This window comes from Lissotriton vulgaris, chromosome 11, assembly GCF_964263255.1.
Source record: "Lissotriton vulgaris chromosome 11, aLisVul1.2, whole genome shotgun sequence".
NCBI classification, from domain to species: domain Eukaryota; kingdom Metazoa; phylum Chordata; class Amphibia; order Caudata; family Salamandridae; genus Lissotriton; species Lissotriton vulgaris.
In genome coordinates, this window is record NC_141699.1 from 67,784,220 (window position 1) to 67,806,717 (window position 22,498).

The following is a 22,498-nucleotide window of genomic DNA, read 5'->3' on the forward strand; positions in this document are numbered from 1 at the left end:
TCTGATAGACTCGGCGACCATCTGTGCGTTTGTTTCTGTTGGTATATGGATGCCAGACGCAATCTGTTGATTTCTGCCGCCGTGACCTTCTGGTTCAGACCAGGCCCACTTTCCGAACTCAATGCAAATAGGTTCTTGTCTAATGTGCAAAGCAAACCTTTCAAGCTAGTTTGTTAATTTATTATGAAACCCTCTCTAATGTATATCAGTGAGGCTCGCCTGTTCAGGCACGTGTCCACTGCGGCTCATGTAAATCACTCCAGTGCCTTCAGGCCTGTGAAAACTCACACTGAAAGTTCAAACAAAAGTGAAGATCTAAGGAAGGGTGGGCGGGACTTTGGCGAACGAGCATATGGGGGGTGAGGGGTTGTCCAGCCTGGTGAGCTGAATTCGTGTGGCAGCAGAAGGAGAGCGCGGCGCGTACGTCCGAATTAGGGGGAAGTGTGTGAGAGGGCAGTGGCGAGGGGCGCATTCCTTTGAAGTGTGAAGCAGGCAGGCGGCTCCAGTACACTTACCCATGTGAGCACAGGGGGAGCACAGATATAAGTATTGCTGGATTAAATATCACATGCGATGCTGCTGGTTGTAGCATGACGTCACCGCCCTACTAAGTACGGGAGGCGAGGCTGCCTTAGGCTCAGCATAGCTCACTCGCATTAGATACACAAAAGTAGTACTTCGACTAAGAAGGATGGGGTTTACTTAGAGATGGCAAAGTGCAGGGGAGCAGGGTCAACAAGAAAGAACAAGTCGGATGGGGTGGGGAGCGGGGGAGAAGGTAAAAAGAAAATAATTAAAGCGACACACTCAGCAAGGGGAGGGCAGCAAACAAGCAGTGACAGCTTCTCTACGTCTTTATGAAGCTAACGAAACGGTTTGAAACACTGTAGGGTTAAAAGAAACCACACCAGTGTGGTCATTAGCAGGGCTTGAAAGGCGATTGATTTATTTGCAAGCAGAACTGTTAGTACACAGGGCTGGCAGATAGTGTACTCGGCACAGCATTGACCTACCTTCAAGCAGGTGGTGTGTGGTGCCGATACAGAACATGAAGGCTTGCAGGGCAGGCATTGCACATGGCTGCATTCATGGATGGAACAGAGGTGGTGCGCATGGGCAGCTGATCGAAAGACTGCCTTAGTGCAGGGTGCACCCTTGGAGGTTATTAGAGGCATCTTCCTGGCTGACAGTACGTGCTACGGTTAGGGTTGTAGGAGTGCAAAGCATCCTTCAGCACCAAATGTGCAGTGATGACATTGTGTTTGGCCAGCCGGTAGACAAGAGTGAATGGCTTACACTGTGCAGTGTTAGCCGTGATGAGGGCTGGCGAATGCCAAGACTGAATTTAGGGATGGCAGAGCCCATTGGTAGCTGCACGGGGCTGGCAGCCAACATGCAGGGCTGGTAGGCAGCTCACGAGGGTGGATGCGCGCTGGACTGCTGCTGTGCTTTGCTGGCTTAACACAAGGAGGGCTAGAAGAACAAGAAGCTGCCTTCTTCTCTGGCAGACACTGCCAGTGCCAGGCTGGCAAAAAACACAGTTGATGGACAGAATGTAGAATAATGTCATACATTCACCCCAGTACAAGGATCTGGGCCTAAATCCATCGTTTTTTTGCACTCCACACCACCCTGGGTTAGACACTGGCTATATGCAAATCAGCTCTGACCCTGTGCCTCATGGGAACAGTCCAGTCCGAACTACCAAGCCATGTCTTTCCCAGACCGGAATCAAGCATCCAAGAACCGGTTTCTGGCTATCAGCCTTCATCAGCCTGGATAGCTTGACTCCAGTGGTGTGGAGAACCTGGGACTCATATCTGGCAGCACACAGGGCTAGCGACGCGCAAGGCTGCTTCCAAGCACCAGGGTCTGGCAGGCACAGAGGAGGGTTGCACGAAGGTGGATTCAGGGATTTCGAGGGCTGCTTTTTACTTGCAGACTTTGTGATTGAATAAAAAAAAGCATTGGCAAAGCTAAAGGGGTGGCGTGTATCGTTGACACACACACAACGTTTTACTGTAAGAAGCCTAATTGTTACCACTGCATGTGACGCAATGCAACAGAGGAAAAGCAGATCACTGATTCAGCAACTGCGAGACCGTAAACGGTGAAAGAAACGCAAAGCCCACAATGAGCTCCTTGGGACTCTGTAGAGGGGCGACCCCCATGCGCTGTCTCTAAGCTATCCGTAGTCCAATGAATCCAAGTGCGCAGCGACTGTTTTTCACGCATGCGTAAAATAAAGCATTTTTTTTCTAAAGTCGATTTCTAAATCTCTGTTCGTCCAAAGTATCAAGCTGATGTTCGCAAAACAGCGCGATGTTCGGGGACTGAAGTTATGGCAGCAAATCATTATATACTTGAATATTTGAGAATTCGGGAAGCATATAAATACGGACACTTTGGAGGGACATGGGCACACTTTAGACGAGGTGGGCGGGACGTGCACTGACAAGCGCTCGTGCGGCAGCAGGGGTGCGATGTCGGGCACCGGTTGAAGATGAACAGAGGAAAGGCAGGGCTGGGAGGGGGGGCTGGGCAAGTGTTTGAAAGCAGCTCCCCCTTCAATCCTTGGCAGCTGGCTGAAGAAAGCTGCTAGTTGTAGCATGACGTCACCACCCTACTAAGTACAGGAGGCAAGGCTGCCTTAGGCTCAGCATAGCTCACTCGTATTAGATACACAAAAGTAGGACTTCGACTAAGAAGGCTGGGGTTTACTTACAGATGGCAAAGTGCAGGGGAGCAGGGTCAACAAGAAAGAACAAGTCGGATGAGGTGGGGGGCGGGGGCGAAGGGGAGTTAGCGAGTGGGAGGGAAGTGCTGGCTCTCGGCATTGCGTGGGCGGAGGTCGCATTCCTTTGAAGTGTGAAGCAGGCAGGCGGCTTGTCAAGCAAATGGAAAGCACGTGCACGGACACACATGCACTCAGCAAAATCCGCCTGGTTTAGCTTTCTGGTTTCACCTCAATAGGTCTTCTGCGAGACCTAAAAACCCTGAGTGCTGTCATGAACCTAATTGATTACTTGCTGGCCAGTCAGATTGTTTGAATCCACTGCTGCCTTGTGGGACTGTCTTTGAAGTAAAAACTCGAGTGGATCTCCTCATGGACAATACTACCAGGGGAGCTATATCCATTACTCCACATACTTAATGTAAGTGAACTGAGATAAACATGGGTATCCCGAGAAGGCAGCTGAGATCGGCTAGGTATAGATCCGGCAGGAGGGAGGAAAAATATTTTATTGCCTTGTACTTGTCTCTTACAGTGTGTGGGTCAAGTATGAGGCTTGGTTCAGGATGTGCCATAAATGCAGAATAGTGTGGCCCAGCTCATACTCGCTCCATGGGGTCTTTCCCTTTTAAATAACTGTTCTCATCACTTGTTCTTTGTCTGTGCGCATAAGTGCTGTTTGTGATACCTTACCTTAGTGACTTAATCATAGTTAATTTCTTTTCATTGTACTTTGTTTCTCAGGCCCTTTTTCAGAGAGTAGTGTAAATACAGGAATAATAATGCAGTTTGGTAGTAATGTTACTCCAGTTTGGTATGTAAGATTACCCCTCTATTTAGGTTTTTCTCCCATAAATGTGGTAGACTCTGCAGGAATACAGCTGAAACATATTTTATTGCACTTTTGTGCATATAGTTTCCATCTGTGTTTTTACTGGTGAGTCTATAATGTTTTTAACGTCTGGAATGTGATTTCACTAAATTTCCAATGCTATATCACCATATTACTCCAAATCCATAATTTAGCTAGCATTTGTATCGTACCTTCTGATGCTCTTCCAAATAAGAAGGCACGTGTTTTCACAGCTTTTCTGTGTATCATACATGTTCTTTTCCAGCGTATTTCACTGTTTATCATTGAAATGTACATTTTTTTTATGGGTTCACGTTATGGCTTTTCATTCCATCATTGATTTTCTGCGGGTTTATCTTCATTATCACCTTTTGATTGTAGGTGACATGATGTCCTTGTCTTCCTTAACTTCTATACATTGTGTCTTACCTTTTCTTTGTCTATCACATTTCGTCATAAATTAGATCTATCGCCCTCCTTCTTTCTTGACTGAACTTTACCTGTTCTCTCTTTAAAATAACCCTAACTCTTTTATTGAACTTTACTTGCTCTTTGTTAGTCTTCAATTGCTGAGTTTTATTTCACTCTTTTAACTTAATTCTGTCTGCCTGCCACTTGTTTTAGCTTCTCCCCTCCCATGTACATTTCTCTGCTTTGTGCTCATTAATCTCTTTACCTGACTCTGCATCTCTATGTTGCATTTTGATGTAGGTTCCTTACTGTAACCTCAGTTGTCTCATTTCATGCCTTCTTCACCTTTTTATTTCTTTCTAACATTGTCTAACTTTTGAGATCCCGTTGTTCATGGTCTTTAGCACTTTAACTCCTGCTTGTTTTCAAACCCCCAGATACTCGGTTTGGTGATGCATTGTTGTTCACTTTCAGGTTCATACCTAGCGGATGGAAGAGCTTTGGACCCAGAGTATTATTTCACTACGATCAGCTCCAGCTTCTCTGTGTCGCCTCTCTTCACTGGCACCAATAACAAGGAGTTCAGTATTCCGCAGGACTTGCTCCGTCATCTTCTCCATATGGTATGTAGGAGGATGTTTTTGGGCTTTTGGACCTTTCAAATCAGTATGCTGTCACTAGGGGAGACAACATGGTAGGTTAGGCAAACAAGCATGAAATTCTTATGTTGCTTTCCAAATGGCTCACTGTATCTGCTTCCTGTCTTGAGACAGCAGCACCCTCTTCTGTAAGAACCATTAAAGGGCAATACTTTTTATACTGTAGGTAGTAAAGCTATTTGACAGACCAGAATTCATAGCACTGAATTGCCATAAATCCTCTGTTACTTTGGCCCTTAAGCCTTCATGAACCTTCAACTTGAAATCACTTCACATCCCTTGTACAGTCTTGAGTTAAATTTGCCACAGAAAGTTTCTGATTTTTATGAAGCTCTGCTACTTTCTGTGCAGGTGAAACAGATTGTGGGAGACCATGTCCTCAAAACCTTGGACCAGGTGGTTGCAGAAGTCCTGGAGGTAGGTTTTAATCATACTTTATTTGAAAAAGGTAAAACGTGTCAAATGGAAAAAGAATACTTGGAAGGGAGGTATGTGACTCCTACGTCCTCAACATATGATAACATCTGGCTCGTGTAGATTTTCATGGATTGAAGATTTGAAGGTAACATGTTGTTTGAACTTGGTTGTATGGAAAAAAAGAGGAGGTGGATGATGATAAAGACATACTGGGATAAAATTGCGAAAAGGTGATTAGGTGTAAAGGAACATTTTGATGCAAAGGTGGTGACTTTGAGATTGGGGAATTTATCCCTGTATGGTTGCAGGAGAATAGAAACAATGACAAGTTTGCAGACGTCAATAAGACTGTGAAACTGGGAACGTGTACTTATTGCTGGAGGAGGATGGTGTATGTTGACCCAAGGGCAAGTCCCTCCATGCTGATGTGGTAGTTCTGTAATGTTTGTATGGTGTGCAAGCCAAATGTGTGGGGGGCATTCTTCTCTGAAATGGTAGTAGTGTTGTAATATGTACGCGTAAGTGTAGAATGCTGTTTACTATGGTTCTTTAGAACGGTTAAACTTTGATAAGTAGAATTGATTATGCCTGTCTGCCTGGTGTGTGGCGCTCCATCCTGAAGAAAAAATTATTTTTATTAGACATCTCATCACATATGGGTGTCCAAGGGTTTCTTTCGAATAGCTTCATAGGCCTAATCTAATTATGTTGGTACAGAAACCTGCACACTCTGGTACTACCAAATGTCTTGTGTGGTATGGCATTCCAGACCTTGTTTGTTTATTTATTGACTTACAGCACCTTTATCCAAGGTGCTTCACATACAGATGATAAAATGATACAAGCAGGTGGTCCTTTAATAGTTTCTTGAAAATAGATCTGGTAGGAGCAACGTGAAAGGAAATTGGAAGGTTATTCCAGAATTAAGGTCCAAGGAGTATGAACAAATGAAAGCACGAAAAGGCACAAGGAGATCAAGGAGGAATTGTTCACCTGAACAAAGTGAATGAGAAGTTATAGATGCAGAAATCAGTGAACAAAGATAAGATAGAGCAAGTGAGAGTAGACATTTGAAAAAAATACAAAGATAACAGAATGTGAGCTGACTAATAATCTGACGCCTACACAACTTATCGCTCTATGGTGATATACTCCTGGTCATCAGAGGAGTGCTAATTGCCATGTTCACTATCTTCAGCCCCACTACCTTCATGTTTGTCACATCATTGGAGTTTTGTCTGTGGCTGCTCTTGTGAGGCCATCAACAGGCTTTGCAAAACCAAAATAAGGTGTGAACGTATGACACTGGAGAAACCATCTCTTCTCCAACCTAGCCTGATGCTTATGATGTGTGCCAGCTTTTTTTATACTTAAATGTCATTGCGCCTCATTCACAACAACTATTGTTAAACCTAGCGACTGTTTTGTGAAAGAAAGTTGAATTTATATTTGTAAATTCCAGTTGCCCTGGTTGATTCAACCATTTGGTACCTCCTGATTAGAGGAAATCCTACTTCGACTGATGTCCTCTTAAGTTATATTAACATTTCCATATAAAAGTCACCACAAAGTAGTAGAAAAGGTAGCACATTTTTTTATACAATACATTTTATTAAAATTTTACAACCATCGGGGGTTTTCCCAGCAAATAACGGTCATTCAAGCCACGAATTACAGACATAGAAACTGATAATGTGGGTAGCATTTGAGGACCGGTATCCCCGTTAAACCAACACCCCCCCCCAGCCGCCACACACCGCTTTGCACCGCATTTCCCACTAAAAACATTGTACAGGCATAAAAACATATAAGCAGATCTCCACAGCAGATCTCCACGTTGGCCCAACCGCGTCTTGAAGTGAGGTTCTCCTAAATAGCAAGACTGTCTATAGGGTCTGACGCTACTGATGGTGATAAGAGAGAGAGAGGTCTATACCCTGATATGAAACCCATGCTTTTCACATCTTCCCATGCTTCTGCGGGCATCCTCAGGCTTGAAACCGTGCCACTTTGGCTGACATACATCTGTCTAGAGCAGATATCCAGGCCGCCTCCCCTGGAGGGGGAAGAGGACTTCCACTGTTGAGCTATGTCCCACTTGGCCAAAGTAAGTCCCAGAAATAACAGATGCCGTTTGTATACGTTCCCCCCAATGTCGTCCGTACTATGGAGAAGAATCAGTTGAGGGTCTGCAGGGAGGTCCCATCCTAGCACCCGCCCCAGGTAGGACAACACACGTGACCAGAAATGTTGCAAAGGCGTGCAGCCCCAGACCGTGTGCAAAAAGGAGCCGTTGTCAGATTGGCATCTACGACATGTGGGGGACGGGATAGCTCCCATCAGCCAGAGCCTGAGACGAGTGTAGTACACCCAGTGTAGGTATTTAAACTGGATTAAACGGTACCTGGAGGACACAGCGGAACCCCTGGGGCTGGTAAGGGCCTCAGTCCAGTCATCATTTGAGAGGGTCGGTATATCCGCCTCCCACGCTGCTCTCGTCTGGTGTAGGTTTGTCTTAGAATGTGTGGTCAGTGTCTGGTAGAGTTGGCAAATTTTATGTTCTCCAAGGTCCCCATCAACAGTCTACCCTCTAACGGGTGAAATTCTGTCAGAGTCGTAAGGTTTTTAATCAGGGGAGACAAGTCGTGGCGAAGCTGAAGGTATTTATGGAATTGGGACTTATGGAGATCAAACTCCTCCTGTAACCGTTGGAAGGATTTAGGTGTGGGCCCACGCATTACATCACCTAGCGTTGAGATCCCTATATCATCCCATCTGCGGAACCCGGGCAGGGTCGCGACCGACTGGAGGCACGTGCCCCACCAGAGGGGGGTCTCGCACGTTAGCATGCCTCACCAACCCAGGGTCCTAGAGATGCTCCTCCATATCTTTTTTTTTTAACATAAGATTTTATTATTGAAAAAGCAGAGTCATAAAATCAGTCACAAGCAAAACAATATATGCAGAGCAATACGAAAATCAGGCAAAGTACAAATTAGCGCACAATTCGACCTAAGGGTCCAACACGGGACATAGCCAGCTCGGAGGTAGGCGAGTCACAGAGTTCTCCTCGGTACCTATTCCAGTGACCCCACTTCATGTCCCACTTCTTAGTGCAACCTATGATTTTATACAGTCTTCTCAGCAATCCTGCAACGGTCCGTCTCAGCCACCCAGCCCACCACCAACGGTCTATCTTGGGAGCCCCACTTCATTGCAATAGAGCGTTTAGCCATCAGAAAACCCAGCGCCGCCCACTGTAATTCCTGGTCATTCAAATCATTAGCCCCCCATATGTTGAGGACACATTCCCTGGGCGTTGATAAGAGGGGTTTTCCCAGGGACCTACTCATTTTCCGGATCGCGCCACTCCAAAATTGTTGCACTATTGGGCAGTCCCACAGAATATGATAGAAGGTGCCAGGTAGACCACATCCCCGCAGGCACAGTGTATCAGAGCGTCTCCCAATTTTGGCCAAGGTATGAATAGACATGTAAGCCCTAAGCAAAATCTTCAATTGGATCAATCTGAACTTATGGCAGATAGCCGATTCTCTAGGGGACATGAGGGCTGAACGCCAATCCTCTTCGTCTAAAGGACCCAGGTCCGCCTCCCACTTGGTCCGCAGTGACTGGAATGGATCGGGGAGATTATTACAGAGCTTGCGGTAGGTATAGGAGATGGCTTTCTCAAAGAGGGGCTCGGACAATAACCCATCTTCTAAGGGGAAGGTCGCAAAATTCTGTAGGTGCAAGGGAATACTTAGCCTGGAGGTCACTGAATGCCAATAGTTTTCTCTTATGAATAAGGTCTCCCACCTCCGAAATCCCTATAGTGTCCCATTTGTCGAAGCCCTGGAGGAAGTGGAGGAACCCAGACGCTGCGATGACCACAAGGTTGTTACTTTAGTGACCATGTCCGTCCAACCCAAACTTTTGTTGGCCCTATGCCATATCGCAATCGTGTGTGCATGGGTCCGACATACCTATTCTTAGTCGGGTTGCTGTAGAGGGCCAACTAGAAAAACAACAAGAAAGTAGCCTGGTCCCAAATCAATGTTCGTGTGCCATGTTGAGCCTAGAACCTAGAATCCATTAGTGACACTGGAGTGAAGACACTGAGCTAGAAAAAATCCCATCAGCCCACCCATTTGGTGGAGTATCGTCACGTGGGAGATGTATCATGAATCCAGATCTTAATCAAGGCATCCAATATTGATGCAAAGATGGATTCTGTAGATATGATCTTAGCCCACAGTGCTTAACTGGTGATGCTAATGGAGTGCAGTGCAGGTGAAAAAGTGAAAGTGAATATAAAATTGACTCAAAGAACCAAAAATAAGTTTATTGGGTATGGTGCTAGGGTCAAGATTAAAACAACAAAGCCCAATAGTTTTAAATAATAACTATATCGGGGCGTGATGTGGTGGGGTCGACATGTTTCAGCTAGATGGACGATTGGTCCTAGCTTTCTTCAGGACCTAGTGAATACTGCGACTGCAAATGGTAAGTGAATTACAAAAAGTGATGAGCTTGTACACTTGTAATGGATAAATCCTACCAGTTACTCTGAGCCCAGATGTATACTAGTGGCAATCCAATCATGCGGTCTTTCCCAGCTTTCTGTGGGATTAAGCCTCACCTCACCCGGCACCCACTCGGGAAGAAGGAGGCCCGCTCTCTCCGTCGGTACCTCAACACCTACGTCCGAGTGGAAGTGGAGGGCCCCCAGGTATCCCTCCCGTCCAGTCTGACACCTATCCAGGAGGAAGGCCGGTTTTAAGGGCGAGCCATGAATCCAGTGGTTGACAGCCACCAATTGCGACGCCCAATAATAGAGGCGGAGGTTGGGTAAGGCTATGCCACCGTCGTACCATCCCACAACAGAAGACGGATTTCACTCTCTACCGTACGGAAATAGGAGTCCGGAACTAAGAAGGGACAATTATGCAAAACAAACAGGAAACGCAGGAGCGCTAACATTTTGAACAATGCCGCCCTGCCCGGAAGAGACAGCGGGAGGGACCGCCAGTGGGCCACGTCACTGTGGAGTCTGCGCAGGGGGCCCAACATGTTGCGATCGTGAAATACCTTAGGGTCAGGCGTGACATATATACCGAGGTATGTAAAGCCATCAGTAGCCACCGCAATGGAAAACCCGCGGGCTAAGCGGGGTGGGGGGGCCATGGAGCATGTAGAGAGTGGATTTTGTCCAGTTGATCGAATATCCCGAGTACTTTCCAAAATTGGTAAGGACATGAAATAAACTGTTGATAGAGGATCGGGGGAAGACACATAGATCAAGATGTCATCAGCATACAGAGAAAATTTATCAGTGATATCGTCATTCCAGCGGAGGCCTCTGATGGAGACATCAGTACGAACCCAGTGGGCCAGCGGTTCGAGGGTGAGGGCAAACAATAGCCGAGACAAGGGTCAGCCTTGCCTGGTTTCCCTGTGGAGGCGAAACCGCCGCGACGTGTGGTTGTTGACTCGGACTTGGCCCAAAAGGTTCGTGTATAGGAGCCGCACCCAGCTAATAAAGCAGGGCCTGAAACCAAAACGGAGCAAGACCTCGAAAAGATAGGCCCATTCGATCGAGTCAAATGCCATCGTGGCATCTAGGGATAAGATAGCCGTGTCTTGTTGTATAATGGACCTGCGACTCTTGACATTATGGACTCTCTGGAGGTTTAACGCCGTGTTGCGACCTGGGAGGAAACCGGACTGGTCCTCCTGTATTAGGGATGGAAGTACCAGAAGGAGGCGATTCGCCAGAAGCTTAGCCAGGACCTTTGCCTCCGCGCTAATTAGGGAGATCGGTCTATAAGAGGTGCAATCTGTAGGCGACTTATTAGGCTTGAGGATGACCGCAATGGAGGCCAGCCTTTAGTCAAGTAGGAGAAGACCGGTATCGCGGCTTTCCGTAAACATATTTAGGAGAAGGGGGATAATGTCCGGGGGCCATGTCCTTCAAGAATTCGATGGGGACTCCGTCGGGGCCCATAGCCTTGCCGGAGTTGACGGCGAAAAGCGCTGTGGTGAGCTCCTCTGCTGTGATGTCAGCGTCTAGGGCCTCTCTATCGGTGTCTGAGATGATAGGGAGGCGCATCTCACCCAAAAGCTGCTTGGACTCCTCCGGCCCATAGCACGCTCCGGCAGTGTACACGTGCTCCAAGCGATCGGCAAAGGCCTCCGCGATGTCTCGCGGATCTACAGCCGCGGACCCGTCTGGTCTAATTATGGACGACACCCATCTGGATCCCTGCTCACGGCGCTCCAGCCAAGCGAGCATTTTGCCCGCGCTATCACCAAACTCGTAAATACGATGACGCGTGTGAAGCAGTCGCGCTTGTGCATTTTCCTGCGCCAGAGCCTTGTAGGCCAATTGTTGGATACGGAGACGGCAAGCGGAGTCATCCGAGGGGGCTGCGTTGTGGGATGCTTCAAGGCTGATGAGTTCAGATTCAGCCTGAAGGATCTGTTCACTATGCTTCCGTAAGTATCCCATCTTAAGCGCTAGCACCTCGCCCTTCACTACCGCCAGGTACGCCTCCCAGAGCGTGACCGCCGAATATACAGAGCCGACGTTTTCAGCGAACTCCTCCATATCTGTATCACCATGCGATAGGCCGGGGGAAGGGCCCCCAGGGTAGAGTTGCTATACAGGAGGTCAAGCAAGGGATGCACCTCCAAAAAGATTCTCTCCACCACGTACGCCGGGTCATTTTGCAGGTTATACCATCAGTCATTAATGACTAGAAGCTGGGATGCCCAGTAGTAGGACTGCATGTCTGCCGCTGCGATGCCCCCACAGTAGGTAGATTGGACACAGGTCGCCAGAGCCACCCTAACCGCCCCGGTGCCCCTTAGGAAGCTATTCAAGAGTGCATTTATTTGACCGAACCACGACGACCGGATTGGGTATGGGTAGTTTTGCAGTCTGTACAGCAAACGTGGCAGGGACACGATTTTAAAAATCGCGAACCTACCGTACAAGGACAAGGGGAGATGGGACCATAGTGTCGTCTTATCTCGGACCGCCGGAAGCAGAGGTGCAATGTTAAGCGACCACGCCACAGTAGTGCTTCTGGTAATGTGAACCCCAAGGTATTTAAACCCTTCATTCGATATGACCAGCTGCGAGGCCCAGTTCTGACTGCCCTGATCTCCGCAGATAGGAAAGAGTGTCGACTTGGACGGGTTGGCATGTAGCCCTGTCGTCTCGCCAAACACACGCAGGATTTGTAATACCCTCGGTCCGGTGACCCACGGGTCAGAGAAAAAGAAAAGCACATCGTCGGCATATAGTGCAATTTTATCTACATATTCCGGTGACCCCAAACCAGACCCCTATAAGTCTCGTCCAGGCGCACCCACGCTGCTAGCGGTTCAATCGCCAAAGCGAAAAGAAGCGGGGAAAGAGGGCATCCCTGCCGTGGTCCCCTCTGAATATGGAAGGGGTCTGAGCAGTACCCAGCCACTCGTACAGAGGCCGTCAAGTCAGTGAATAGTAGTTTAACATAAACTCTATAGCGGGGCCCCAGATTCACAGCCTCTAATAATTTAAAGAGATACGTCCAGCCCAGGGAATCAAAAGCCTTATCAATATCGGCCATTAGGACCGCCGCGGGGCGTCCGAACTGATGGCCTTCGGCAACCGCGTTATGCGCCCGCCTTATGTTATGTCTGGTGGAATGATGCGGCAGAAAGCCTGACTGGTCCGGATGGACGAGGTCTATAATACAGGTGCAGAGACGGTCCTCTAACACCTTTCCCAGCAACTTCGGCTCAAAGTTCAATAAAGATATGGGGCGGTACGAGCCTGGGTCTTCCGGTCAGTGAATAGTAGTTTAAAATAAGCTCTAAAGCGGGGCCCCAGATTCACAGCCTCTAATAATTTAAAGAGATACGTTCAGCCCAGGGAATCAAAAGCCTTATCAATATCGGCCAGAACGACCGCCGCGGGGCATTCGAACTGATGGGCTTCGGCAACCGCGTTATGCGCCCGCCTTATGTTATGTCTGGTGGAACGATGCGGCAGAAAGCCTGACTGGTCCGGATGGACGAGGTCCATAATACAGGTGCGGAGACGGTCCTCCAACACCTTTCCCAGCAACTTCGGCTCAAAGTTCAATAAAGATATGGGGCGATACGAGCCTGGGGCTTCCGGTGGGCGGCCCGGTTTAAGGAAAACGACAATTTCGGCGTGACGCCAGTCCGGGGGCAGGATCTTCTGCTCGAGTGCCTGATTTAGAGCGCCGAGAAGATGGGGCCCGACGGTCCCCATATGGGGGAGGTAGCACATTTTTAGTTTGTTGTTATCTGCCTGTTAAGGTTCATCTTTGGCAAAGTTATCCTTAAAATGCAACTGTCCTGCTTTTGTTCTTCTTTGTACGTTGTCAGAAATGTATTTATGTATTTGATATTTTTTAGATATGTGGCACATTATCCAATGAAATTAGGAGCACGCCATGGGTTTAAATTAATAGTTCTGTAGTAGGGGATCTCTGTGTATAGTCATAATCTAGTGAATAGTCCCGCCCATGTGCGTGGACCCCGGAGCAATCAAAAAATAATCTCTTAAAGTGTCGAAAAAATGCAGAACTGCACAGACACTTAAGAGAGAATTTAAAGACAGATAATGCAGCCTATAACCAGGCTACACTGTCCAGTACTTCAAATTCCACCAAAAAATCCACAAACAGCAAAGCCTGTCCAGATTTCCTTTGCCTTAGCACCAAAAACCCTCTGGAATGATAGAGAGGAAGACATGGACAAACAAGCCCCATAGGCTCCCATTATGTGGCTCAAAATAGGATACTGTGCCTTTAAGAGAACTTTCCAGAACTTCACAGTATCCCAGAATGCACTGCAGGTCCCTTTTACTTTCAGTTCTTTTTTCTGGCTCCTGCGAGCAGGACCCTGGAGCATTGAGCTCTCGCTTTTTAAAGGCTTTTGGTGATTTTTCACTGCTTTTTTCAAAAGTTAAGAGCTTTATAGTACTTTGGTGCCTTTCTCCTTGGTTCTTGCTCTGTTTTTTGTCGAATATGCCTGCATTATTCGATAAATGCCCGGAGTGCTCCAGGAAGAAGGCCAAATCGGATCCCCATGAGGTTTGTATCCTCTGCCTTCCATCTTCACATGTCCCAGAGGAGTGTGTGATCTGTTAAGGCTTCTCTGGCAGGACCCTGAAGGACAGAAAGAAGATCAGACTTCAGGGCCTCGAAGAAAGAAGACTGAAGGTACAAGGTGGGTCTGGAGGGGCTTCATCTGCCCATGCTGAGGCCTCTGGGGGGCTCCCCAGGGGCAGGAAGACCAGCAAGCGTCCCCATTCTCCGTCTGGGTCGATTGCACAGACTACGGCGTCGAGAGGGATGACTACGGTCTGTTCTCGTCGTCGGGGGCGAAACGACGTCAACGCTCGGCGTCGAAGGACCTTACAAGGCCATCATCGAAGTCTCCGGTGACTGTTTCGTCATCGTCCTCGTCGACGTCGAAAATCCCGGCGTCGGCGCTCGCCGTCGGCGAAAAGGAGACGATCGTTGTCGAGGAGGTCCTCGTCGTCGAGGACTGGATCACCGTCGAGGCACAGGTTACCGTCGAGGCGCTGAGGTTCGCCGTCGAGGCGGAGAAGATCGCCGTCGAGGCGCAGGGCTCCGTCGACGCGCAGAAGATCGCCGTCGAGGCACAGACGGTCGCCGTCGAGGCGGAGGCGTACGACGCCGAGGAGAAGACGCTCGACGTCAGGGGACCGACGCTCGCCGCCAGGTCGCCGTTCTTCGACGTCGAAGAAAGGTGGAGGAAGGCCTGATGCCAGGGGAGGTTCCCCATCATCCCAGGCTGGTGGAGATGGTGGTTCATCGGGCTCGGTGTACTCCGAAGTCTATACCCCGTCACAGAAGCAGGTTACGCCACCGCCTCCATTACCGAGGGGTCTCCCGCCGAGGAACCCAACTCCTCCTCCGTTACCACCACCTCAGCCCGTACCTCGGTTGCCAGACAAGCCGCCTCAGATTCCTCCGAGGTCTGCGTCACTGCCTAGGTTTCCGACTCCGCCCAAGGGGACTCCTAAACCGAAGGCTCCGGCCAAACCTAAGTTGTCCGCTCCTGTGGAACCGGTGGATCGACCAAGGCCGAGAAAGTCCCGATCACGCTCCGGACGGAGAGGAAGATCGAGGAGTCGTCATAGATCCTCCACCAGGTCGAGGCGTCGCCATAGGAGGCGGGGGTCTAGGTCCCGCACGGACTCCTCCAGGACCCATTCCTACTCGCCGACCTTATCGGACTCCCCTGGGACCAGGGTGTCTCGGGTGGACAACATTACCACATTCCAGGAGGTTCTCCTGAGGGGGGCTGCGAAATTGGGTATCACGGTGACGGCTCCAACACTTACGACGTCCGTGATATTCGAAACGCTTCACAAGAAGCATTTGTCTCGCCCTCTTCTACCACTAGTACCTGGATTGGTGGAACCTGCAGAGGAGCTGTTCCTCACACCAGCGGTAGTGAAGGCCGCTCCCTCCCGACTTCTAAAGAAGTACAGTGTCCCGGATTCGGACCCTACCTTTCTGAGAGTAGATCCGGTACCGGATTCGGTGATAGTGACGGCGGCCAGGAAATTACACTCTACCTCCCCGTCATCCACCGTGCCGCCAAATAAAGAAAGTCTATGGATCGACTCGGCTGGAAGGAAGGCTTGTGGGACTGCTTCCACAGCCATGAAGGAGTCCAGCGATACAGCTCTGCTGGGACGTTATGACCGGGCACTGTGGGACTCCCTGCAACAGTTCGTGGAACTGCTACCAAGAGACAAGAGGGAGGACTTCCAAGAGATCCTCAAGGAAGGGATGCTGGTGTCAAATCAGGTCATCAGCGCGGCTGCGGATGCCTCCCTGTTGGCTGCCCATGGTTACTGCCATGGAATCAATCAGCGGCGACATGCCTGGCTCAGGCTCACGTCACTCAAGCTGGAGGCCCAGCAGCGGGTGGCCAATCTGCCCTTTTCCGGGGAAACCTTGTTCGGAAAACACGCAGATGATGAGATGGCCCGCATGAAGGCGGAGGCGGAGACCCTTACGGCTGTGGGCTTGGAGAAGCCCAAAGAGAAGAAGTCCTACCGGCCGTTCCAGAGACGGTTCGGTGCACAAGGAAAAGGACGGGGGCAGTCTTCGGGACAGCAGCAGCAACAACAGCAGCGGTTCCGGAGACCCTTCCAGAAACGGCAAAAGGGTAGAGGGGGACAACAGTCCTCTACCGCGAACTAGGGCCGGTCGGGTCTCGACCCTGAGCGGTTACTTCCCCTCATCCGTTACCCGCTCCGGTGGGGGGGAAGTGTTCAATTTTTTTTGGCAGAGTGGAGAAAAATTACTCAGTACAAGTGGGTGCTAAATATTGTTTGCAATGGATACAGTCTTTGGTTCATCAGCCCGCCTCCAGCGATCCCTCCGGTCAGCTCACAGTATCAACTGCGCGAGCTCCAGGCGGAGGCCGATATCCTGTTAAGGAAAAGGGCGATAGAAGACGTACCTCTGTCTCAAAGAGGAAGAGGTCTGTACTCCCGGTTCTTCCTGGTTCGCAAGAAGGACAAGAACGAGTTCAAGCCTATTCTGGACTTGCGGCAGGCAAACAAGTGGATTCGCAGAGAAAAGTTTTGCATGCTGTCGTTGCATCAGATTTATCCTCAGTTGCAACAGGGAGACTGGCTTTGTGCAATAGACCTACAGGATGCGTACTTCCATGTGCCCATTACATGCAAACACAGGAAGTTTCTGCGATTTCAAGTTGGCACCAATCACTATCAGTACACAGTGCCATTCGGATTGAAATCTGCGCCCAGAACATTCTCGAAGTGTATGGCAGTGGTAGCGGCACGCCTAAGGAAGAACAAGGGGTTTGTCTACCCGTACCTGGACGATTGGTTGATCAAGGCCTCCTCCTTCTCGGAAGCTCAAGCACACTTCCAGAAGACGTGCGTTCTCTTGAACAAGTTGGGGTTGAACATCAACATGTCCAAGTCTGTCCCGATCCCGGTCCAGTGCATTCAGTACTTGGGAGCCACCATCAATACGCTGTCAGCAAGCGTGTCTCCTTCGGAGGAGCGACGGCGATCGATCCTTCGGAAGCTCAGGCTCTTATGACCGCTCCATCTACAACAGTAAGGACGGTGTCTTCTCTACTGGGGTCGATGGACTCTTGTATCTTCCTCACTCCTCATGCACGGCTACACATGAGACCTCTGCCTGAGTGCTTGGAGGACCAGTGGGACCAGAGGAAAGGATCTTGGGACAACAAGATACGACTGTCTCTGCATGCTCTTCAGTCTCTGAAGTGGTGGTGTTCAGCGGAGAATCTTCTCAGAGGGGTTCCCTTCCAAAAGGACATTCCTACTCAGACTATCGTGACGGATGCCTCTCTCCACGGCTGGGGAGCGCATTCGGGAGACTTACAGATTCAAGGAACGTGGTCTCCGATGGAGTCCACGTATCACATCAATTTCCTGGAACTCAGAGCTGTTCACTTGGCACTGAAGGCCTTTCATCCGTCCTTCCAGACCAACTCTCTGCTTGTACAGACGGACAATACGACCACAATGTATTACCTCAACAAGCTGGGGGGCTCGAGATCGCGCACCCTGTCTCGGGAGGCGCAGACGATCTGGCACTGGCTTCTGGCCAGAGTATTGACGATAACGGCTACCCATCTACCAGGTGTGCAGAATGTTCAGGCAGACGCACTGAGCAGACTGATTCAGGAAAACCACGAATGGGTCATAAACGACGAAGTACTAGGAGAAGTCTTCGAAAGGTGGGGGACTCCAGACGTAGATCTGTTCGCCACCGCCGAAAACAGCAAATGCCGAGACTTCGCCGCCAGGTACTACCAGCAAGGGACGCTGGGGAATGCGCTATGGATCAACTGGTCGAACACCTTTGTGTACGCTTTTCCACCCATTCCCCTGATTCCACCGGTGCTCATCAAGCTGTCCCAGTCCAGGGCACGGATGATCCTGATTGCCCTGGAATGGCCCAGGCAGTGGTGGTTCAAGGACCTGCTTCACCGGTCTCTCCTTCCGCACATACGGTTGCCGTGCAGGCCGGACCTTCTTTCGAAGTTCAGGGGGGGGGGGGGGGCAGATGTTGCACCCCAACCTCTTGTCTTTGAGTTTGGCGGCATGGCTCCTGAGATATGGCCACTTGAATCTGCCCGAAGATTGCATTGACATACTGAAGGAGTCTAAGCGACCTTCCACTCGGACATCCTATGCTTACAAGTGGAAGAGGTTTTGTATCTGGTGTGCGTCCAAGAACTTTGACCCGACGACGTGCAAGGAAGATGTCATCCTTCCTTAACTTCTACATTTGGCGCGGTCTGGCCTTAATGTTCATTCCATTAAGGTTCATCTCGCTGCATTGACTGCCTACGGGAAAAGCCCTTCACAGACTTCCTTCTTCCAGATCCCTGTGATCAAAGACTTTTTGGAAGGCTTGAAGAAGGTGTTCCCTCCTGTCAGGCTTCCTTCGCCTTATTTGGAATTGAACGTGGTGCTGTCCAGATTGATGAAGGAGCCTTTTGAACCTATTCATAAGGCTTCGTTGCAGCACCTGTCCTGGAAGGCGACGTTCCTCGTGGCCATTACATCGGCCCGCAGGGTGAGTGAAAATCAGGCGTTGTGTTGCCAAGAACCTTATACTGTACTAGCAGCCCGTCCCGTCGTTGTCCGGGAGCAAAAGGCTGCTTCAGGGCCCCCGCCCGCCCCGCAGAAGAGTTGTCTGTGCAAGTCCTGGCCCTGTTCAACTGATTTGGCCCACTTGTGTTATTTTTTTAATTTGTATGTATTGTTTTCCGCGTTTTATGTTGTCCGCAAGATGTGAGGAAAGTGTTGTGTCACCTGTTTAATGTTTTTTTTCTTTCGAAGGCTCTTTCCGTGTGTTCGTTTTTGTATCCCTTCAAAGAAGTTTCCCTTTTGTTTTGTCAATTGTGTGGTGAAGTCCTGGCAGTGCTAGAGTGATTATGGACAGTTGTGTTATTTTCGTTATTTGTATGTCTTATTGTAAGCGTTTTATCTTGTCCGCAAGATGTGAGGAAAGTCTTGTGAATGCGCAGTGGGTTGCGTTTCTCCGTTAAGAAATGTCGGCTTTTTTTTTCGTGTTTACCCCCCTGTGACGTCGTTAGTCAATGGCCAAGGGTTAAAGACTTTTTTTTGGTAAGCCGAAGTCGTGTGTGTTTCTTTAGTGCGTTCTGATTGGTGTAGTATGCGATTAATCCTGCACACAGTGAGGCGTCATTTGACACTCCTCGTCGATGGAAGGCCCGCCCGGTTTTTAATGCGAAGGCGTCAATGTTGTCTGGGTAACTGCAACAAATGTGTGTATTTCTTATAGCGCGCACCTCTGCTGTTTTTGTATATTGGTGTTACCGCGCTGTATGTGTGAATTTAAATTCATTGAAAGCGCATTTCCGCTGTATGTGTTGGGATTTGCAAATGTTTGTTAGAAATTCATTTAAAGCGCATTTCCGCTCTGTCTGCATATTGTGCGTTCTAAATTCAGTGAAAGCGCATTTCCGCTCTGTGTTCATATGTAAGTGTGTTGTGAAGTCACTTGGCCTATGTTTGTTATTTGCACTTGGCACGGCCCTGTAAACAAATGGTAACAATGGGGGGAGGTAGAGTATAGAGATAGGATTCTCACTCCACGGGCACTGATAATTAAACAAGAAGAATCCTACTCAGAGTGCACACCTCAGGAATGGGGGACACTCAGTGTTGTGAAAAATACCCCTCACACACCAACAGGCCCCTTGGCGTCATGCTTCATCATCGGGGTCTTCGCATCCCGCTAGAGGGATGCGGCGTGCTGCGACCAGCGACTACGCGGGAGCACTGTCAAGGTTGACTATGTGTGGTGTGTGTTAAGTGCAAGTGATGGGATATTGAAGAATGTGAGTGAAGGGTGTGGTGAGAAATTAAAAAGGACCTGGCTAGTGGGTACTATGAAAAAACGTTATTCGAGACCCCTAGCTGGTGCTATTAAAAAGAAGTGCAAAGTGAGGTCAGTTGTCTTTATTATGGACACTACCTCTGGTGTGCGTCGACATGTTTCGGAACTGGTGTTCCTTCTTCAGGACGGGGGCACAACTTCCCAACCCTACTCACGTATTTTTAAGAAAAAAATGTTTTCTCTTAAAGTCAAAAAGAAAAGTGAAACTATTTACAGTGAAGGAAAGAGGCTAAAGTGTGCCTACAGCGGTTTTTTGGTTCATGCAGTTGCATGTCTCATAAGTGACTGTTTTGTCCTGCCTCATGAGCATATCCAGAACGCCAGGGTGGGTAGGTGGATTCGTAATAAAATCCGCCAGAGTCGGCCTCCTTCTACCACCCTACGCTGCTCCGCTTCCAGCTTCCAGCGGTCCATAATAAAGACAACTGACCTCACTTTGCACTTCTTTTTAATAGCACCAGCTAGGGGTCTCGAATAAAGTTTTTTCATAGTACCCACTAGCCAGGTCCTTTTTAATTTCTCACCACACCCTTCACTCACATTCTTCAATATCCCATCACTTGCACTTAACACACACCACACATAGTCAACCTTGACAGTGCTCCCGCGTAGTCGCTGGTCGCAGCACGCCGCATCCCTCTAGCGGGATGCGAAGACCCCGATGATGAAGCATGACACCAAGGGGCCTGTTGGTGTGTGAGGGGTATTTTTCACAACACTGAGTGTCCCCCATTCCTGAGGTGTGCACTCTGAGTAGGATTCTTCTTGTTTAATTATCACGGCCCTGTAAACGGCCACATTTGTTGTTTGAGACGCCCACGACCACGCCCCACAAGGGACTACTCTACCACTTTTGGCGTTTTTGTTTTTTAATGTATATGGTGTACATATCTATAGCCTATGTCCTTCTGCCACATCTCCCCTTTCAAATGGTGTGTTGGGTGTAGTGATTGGTGCATTACTTTTGTAGTTTACCTGGCTCAAAAGGTTTGTGTTCTCTCTTTATAATAGTAGTATAGATTTCATGCTGCTAAGGTTGTTATGCGTACTCACCCTAAATTTCTTCCCAAGGTTATTTCTGATTTTCATGTCAACCAGACTATAACTTTTCCTACGTTTTTTCAGAATCCTTCATCTCCAGCGGAAAGGTCCTTACATTCCCTGGATGTTAGGAGGGTGTTGAAATTTTATCTGGATAAGACCAAAGATATTCGTAGGTCAGACCAATTGTTCATCAATTATGGATCAGTCAGGACGGGTCTTGCTACCTCTAAGCAGTCCATCTCTAGGTGGATTGTGTCCTGCATACAACTGTGTTACCAGAAAGCTAATAAGATCTTAGGAGGTAAACCTAAGGCTCATTCCACCAGGTGCAAAGCTGCCACTACGGCTTTGCTCCGTAATGTTCCTATTGCAGAAATATGCAACGTCGCCACTTGGAAGTCGGTTCATACCTTTGCTAAGCATTACTGTCTGGACACTGATGCCAGGGCAGATGCTCAGGTTGGACAGGCTTCACTGCGGAATTTGTTCGCACAATAGTGGTGCTAATTTCTTTTCTCCACCGCCGCTTTGGTGTGGCGATGGGCTTGCCATTCTATTCACTAGATTATGACTATACACAGAGATTCCCTACTACAGAAGGAGTAGTTTCTGTCCTGTAACTTCAGTTCTGTAGTAGGGGTATCTCTGTTATTGTCATAAGCGCCCGCCCTCCTCCCCGGTGGAGAGAGTTATTCATGTAAGGAATGCTACAGGTCTGGCGTGTTACGCCTTCAAAAAGAACTGAAAGTAAAAGGGACCTGCAGTGCATTCTGGGATACTGTGAAGTTCTGGAAAGTTCTCTTAAAGGCACAGTATCCTGTTTTGAGCCACATAATGGCAGCCTATGGGGCTTGTCTGTCCATGTCTTCCTCTCTATCATTCCAGAGGGTTTTTGCTGCTAAGGCAAGGGAAATCTGGACAGGCTTTGCTGTTTGTGGATTTTTTGGTGGAATTTCTAGTTGAAGTACTGGACTGTGTAGCCTGGTTATAGGCTGCATTATCTGTCTTTAAATTTTCTCTTAAGTGTCTGTGTAGTTCTGCATTTTTTCGACACTTGAAGAGATTATTTTTGATTGCTCCGGGGTCCACGCACATGGGCGGGACTATACACTAGATTATGACTATAACAGAGATACCCCTACTACAGAACTGGAGTTACAGAACAGAAACTACTCCTTGTCTTTCTACAACTTACATTGCTTTTGTCGCATGTAAGATCATTTAACTGTCGGACGAAGGACCTGTTACATGTTTAGTGGAATTCCTGCTACAGAGCAACATTTGATAATCAAAATAATTATATTATCTTGTTCAAATATATTACGTCACAGAACTCTTCTGCCTTTACTAGTACTATAATAAAAAGATATTATTATTG

General features: G+C 48.6%; 1 protein-coding gene across 2 annotated transcripts in view; it reads left to right on the forward strand.

Moving 5' to 3' along the window:
- The window catches only part of PI4KA (phosphatidylinositol 4-kinase alpha), a 614,454-nt gene that overhangs the window by 128,718 nt on the left and 463,238 nt on the right, over window positions 1-22,498 (forward strand). For both annotated transcript variants that reach the window (XM_086942716.1, XM_086942717.1), the window contains exons 8-9: window positions 4,473-4,621; window positions 5,009-5,074. In XM_086942716.1, the coding sequence (XP_086798842.1) occupies window positions 4,473-4,621; window positions 5,009-5,074 (215 nt within the window). The remainder of the gene's footprint in view (window positions 1-4,472; window positions 4,622-5,008; window positions 5,075-22,498) is intronic.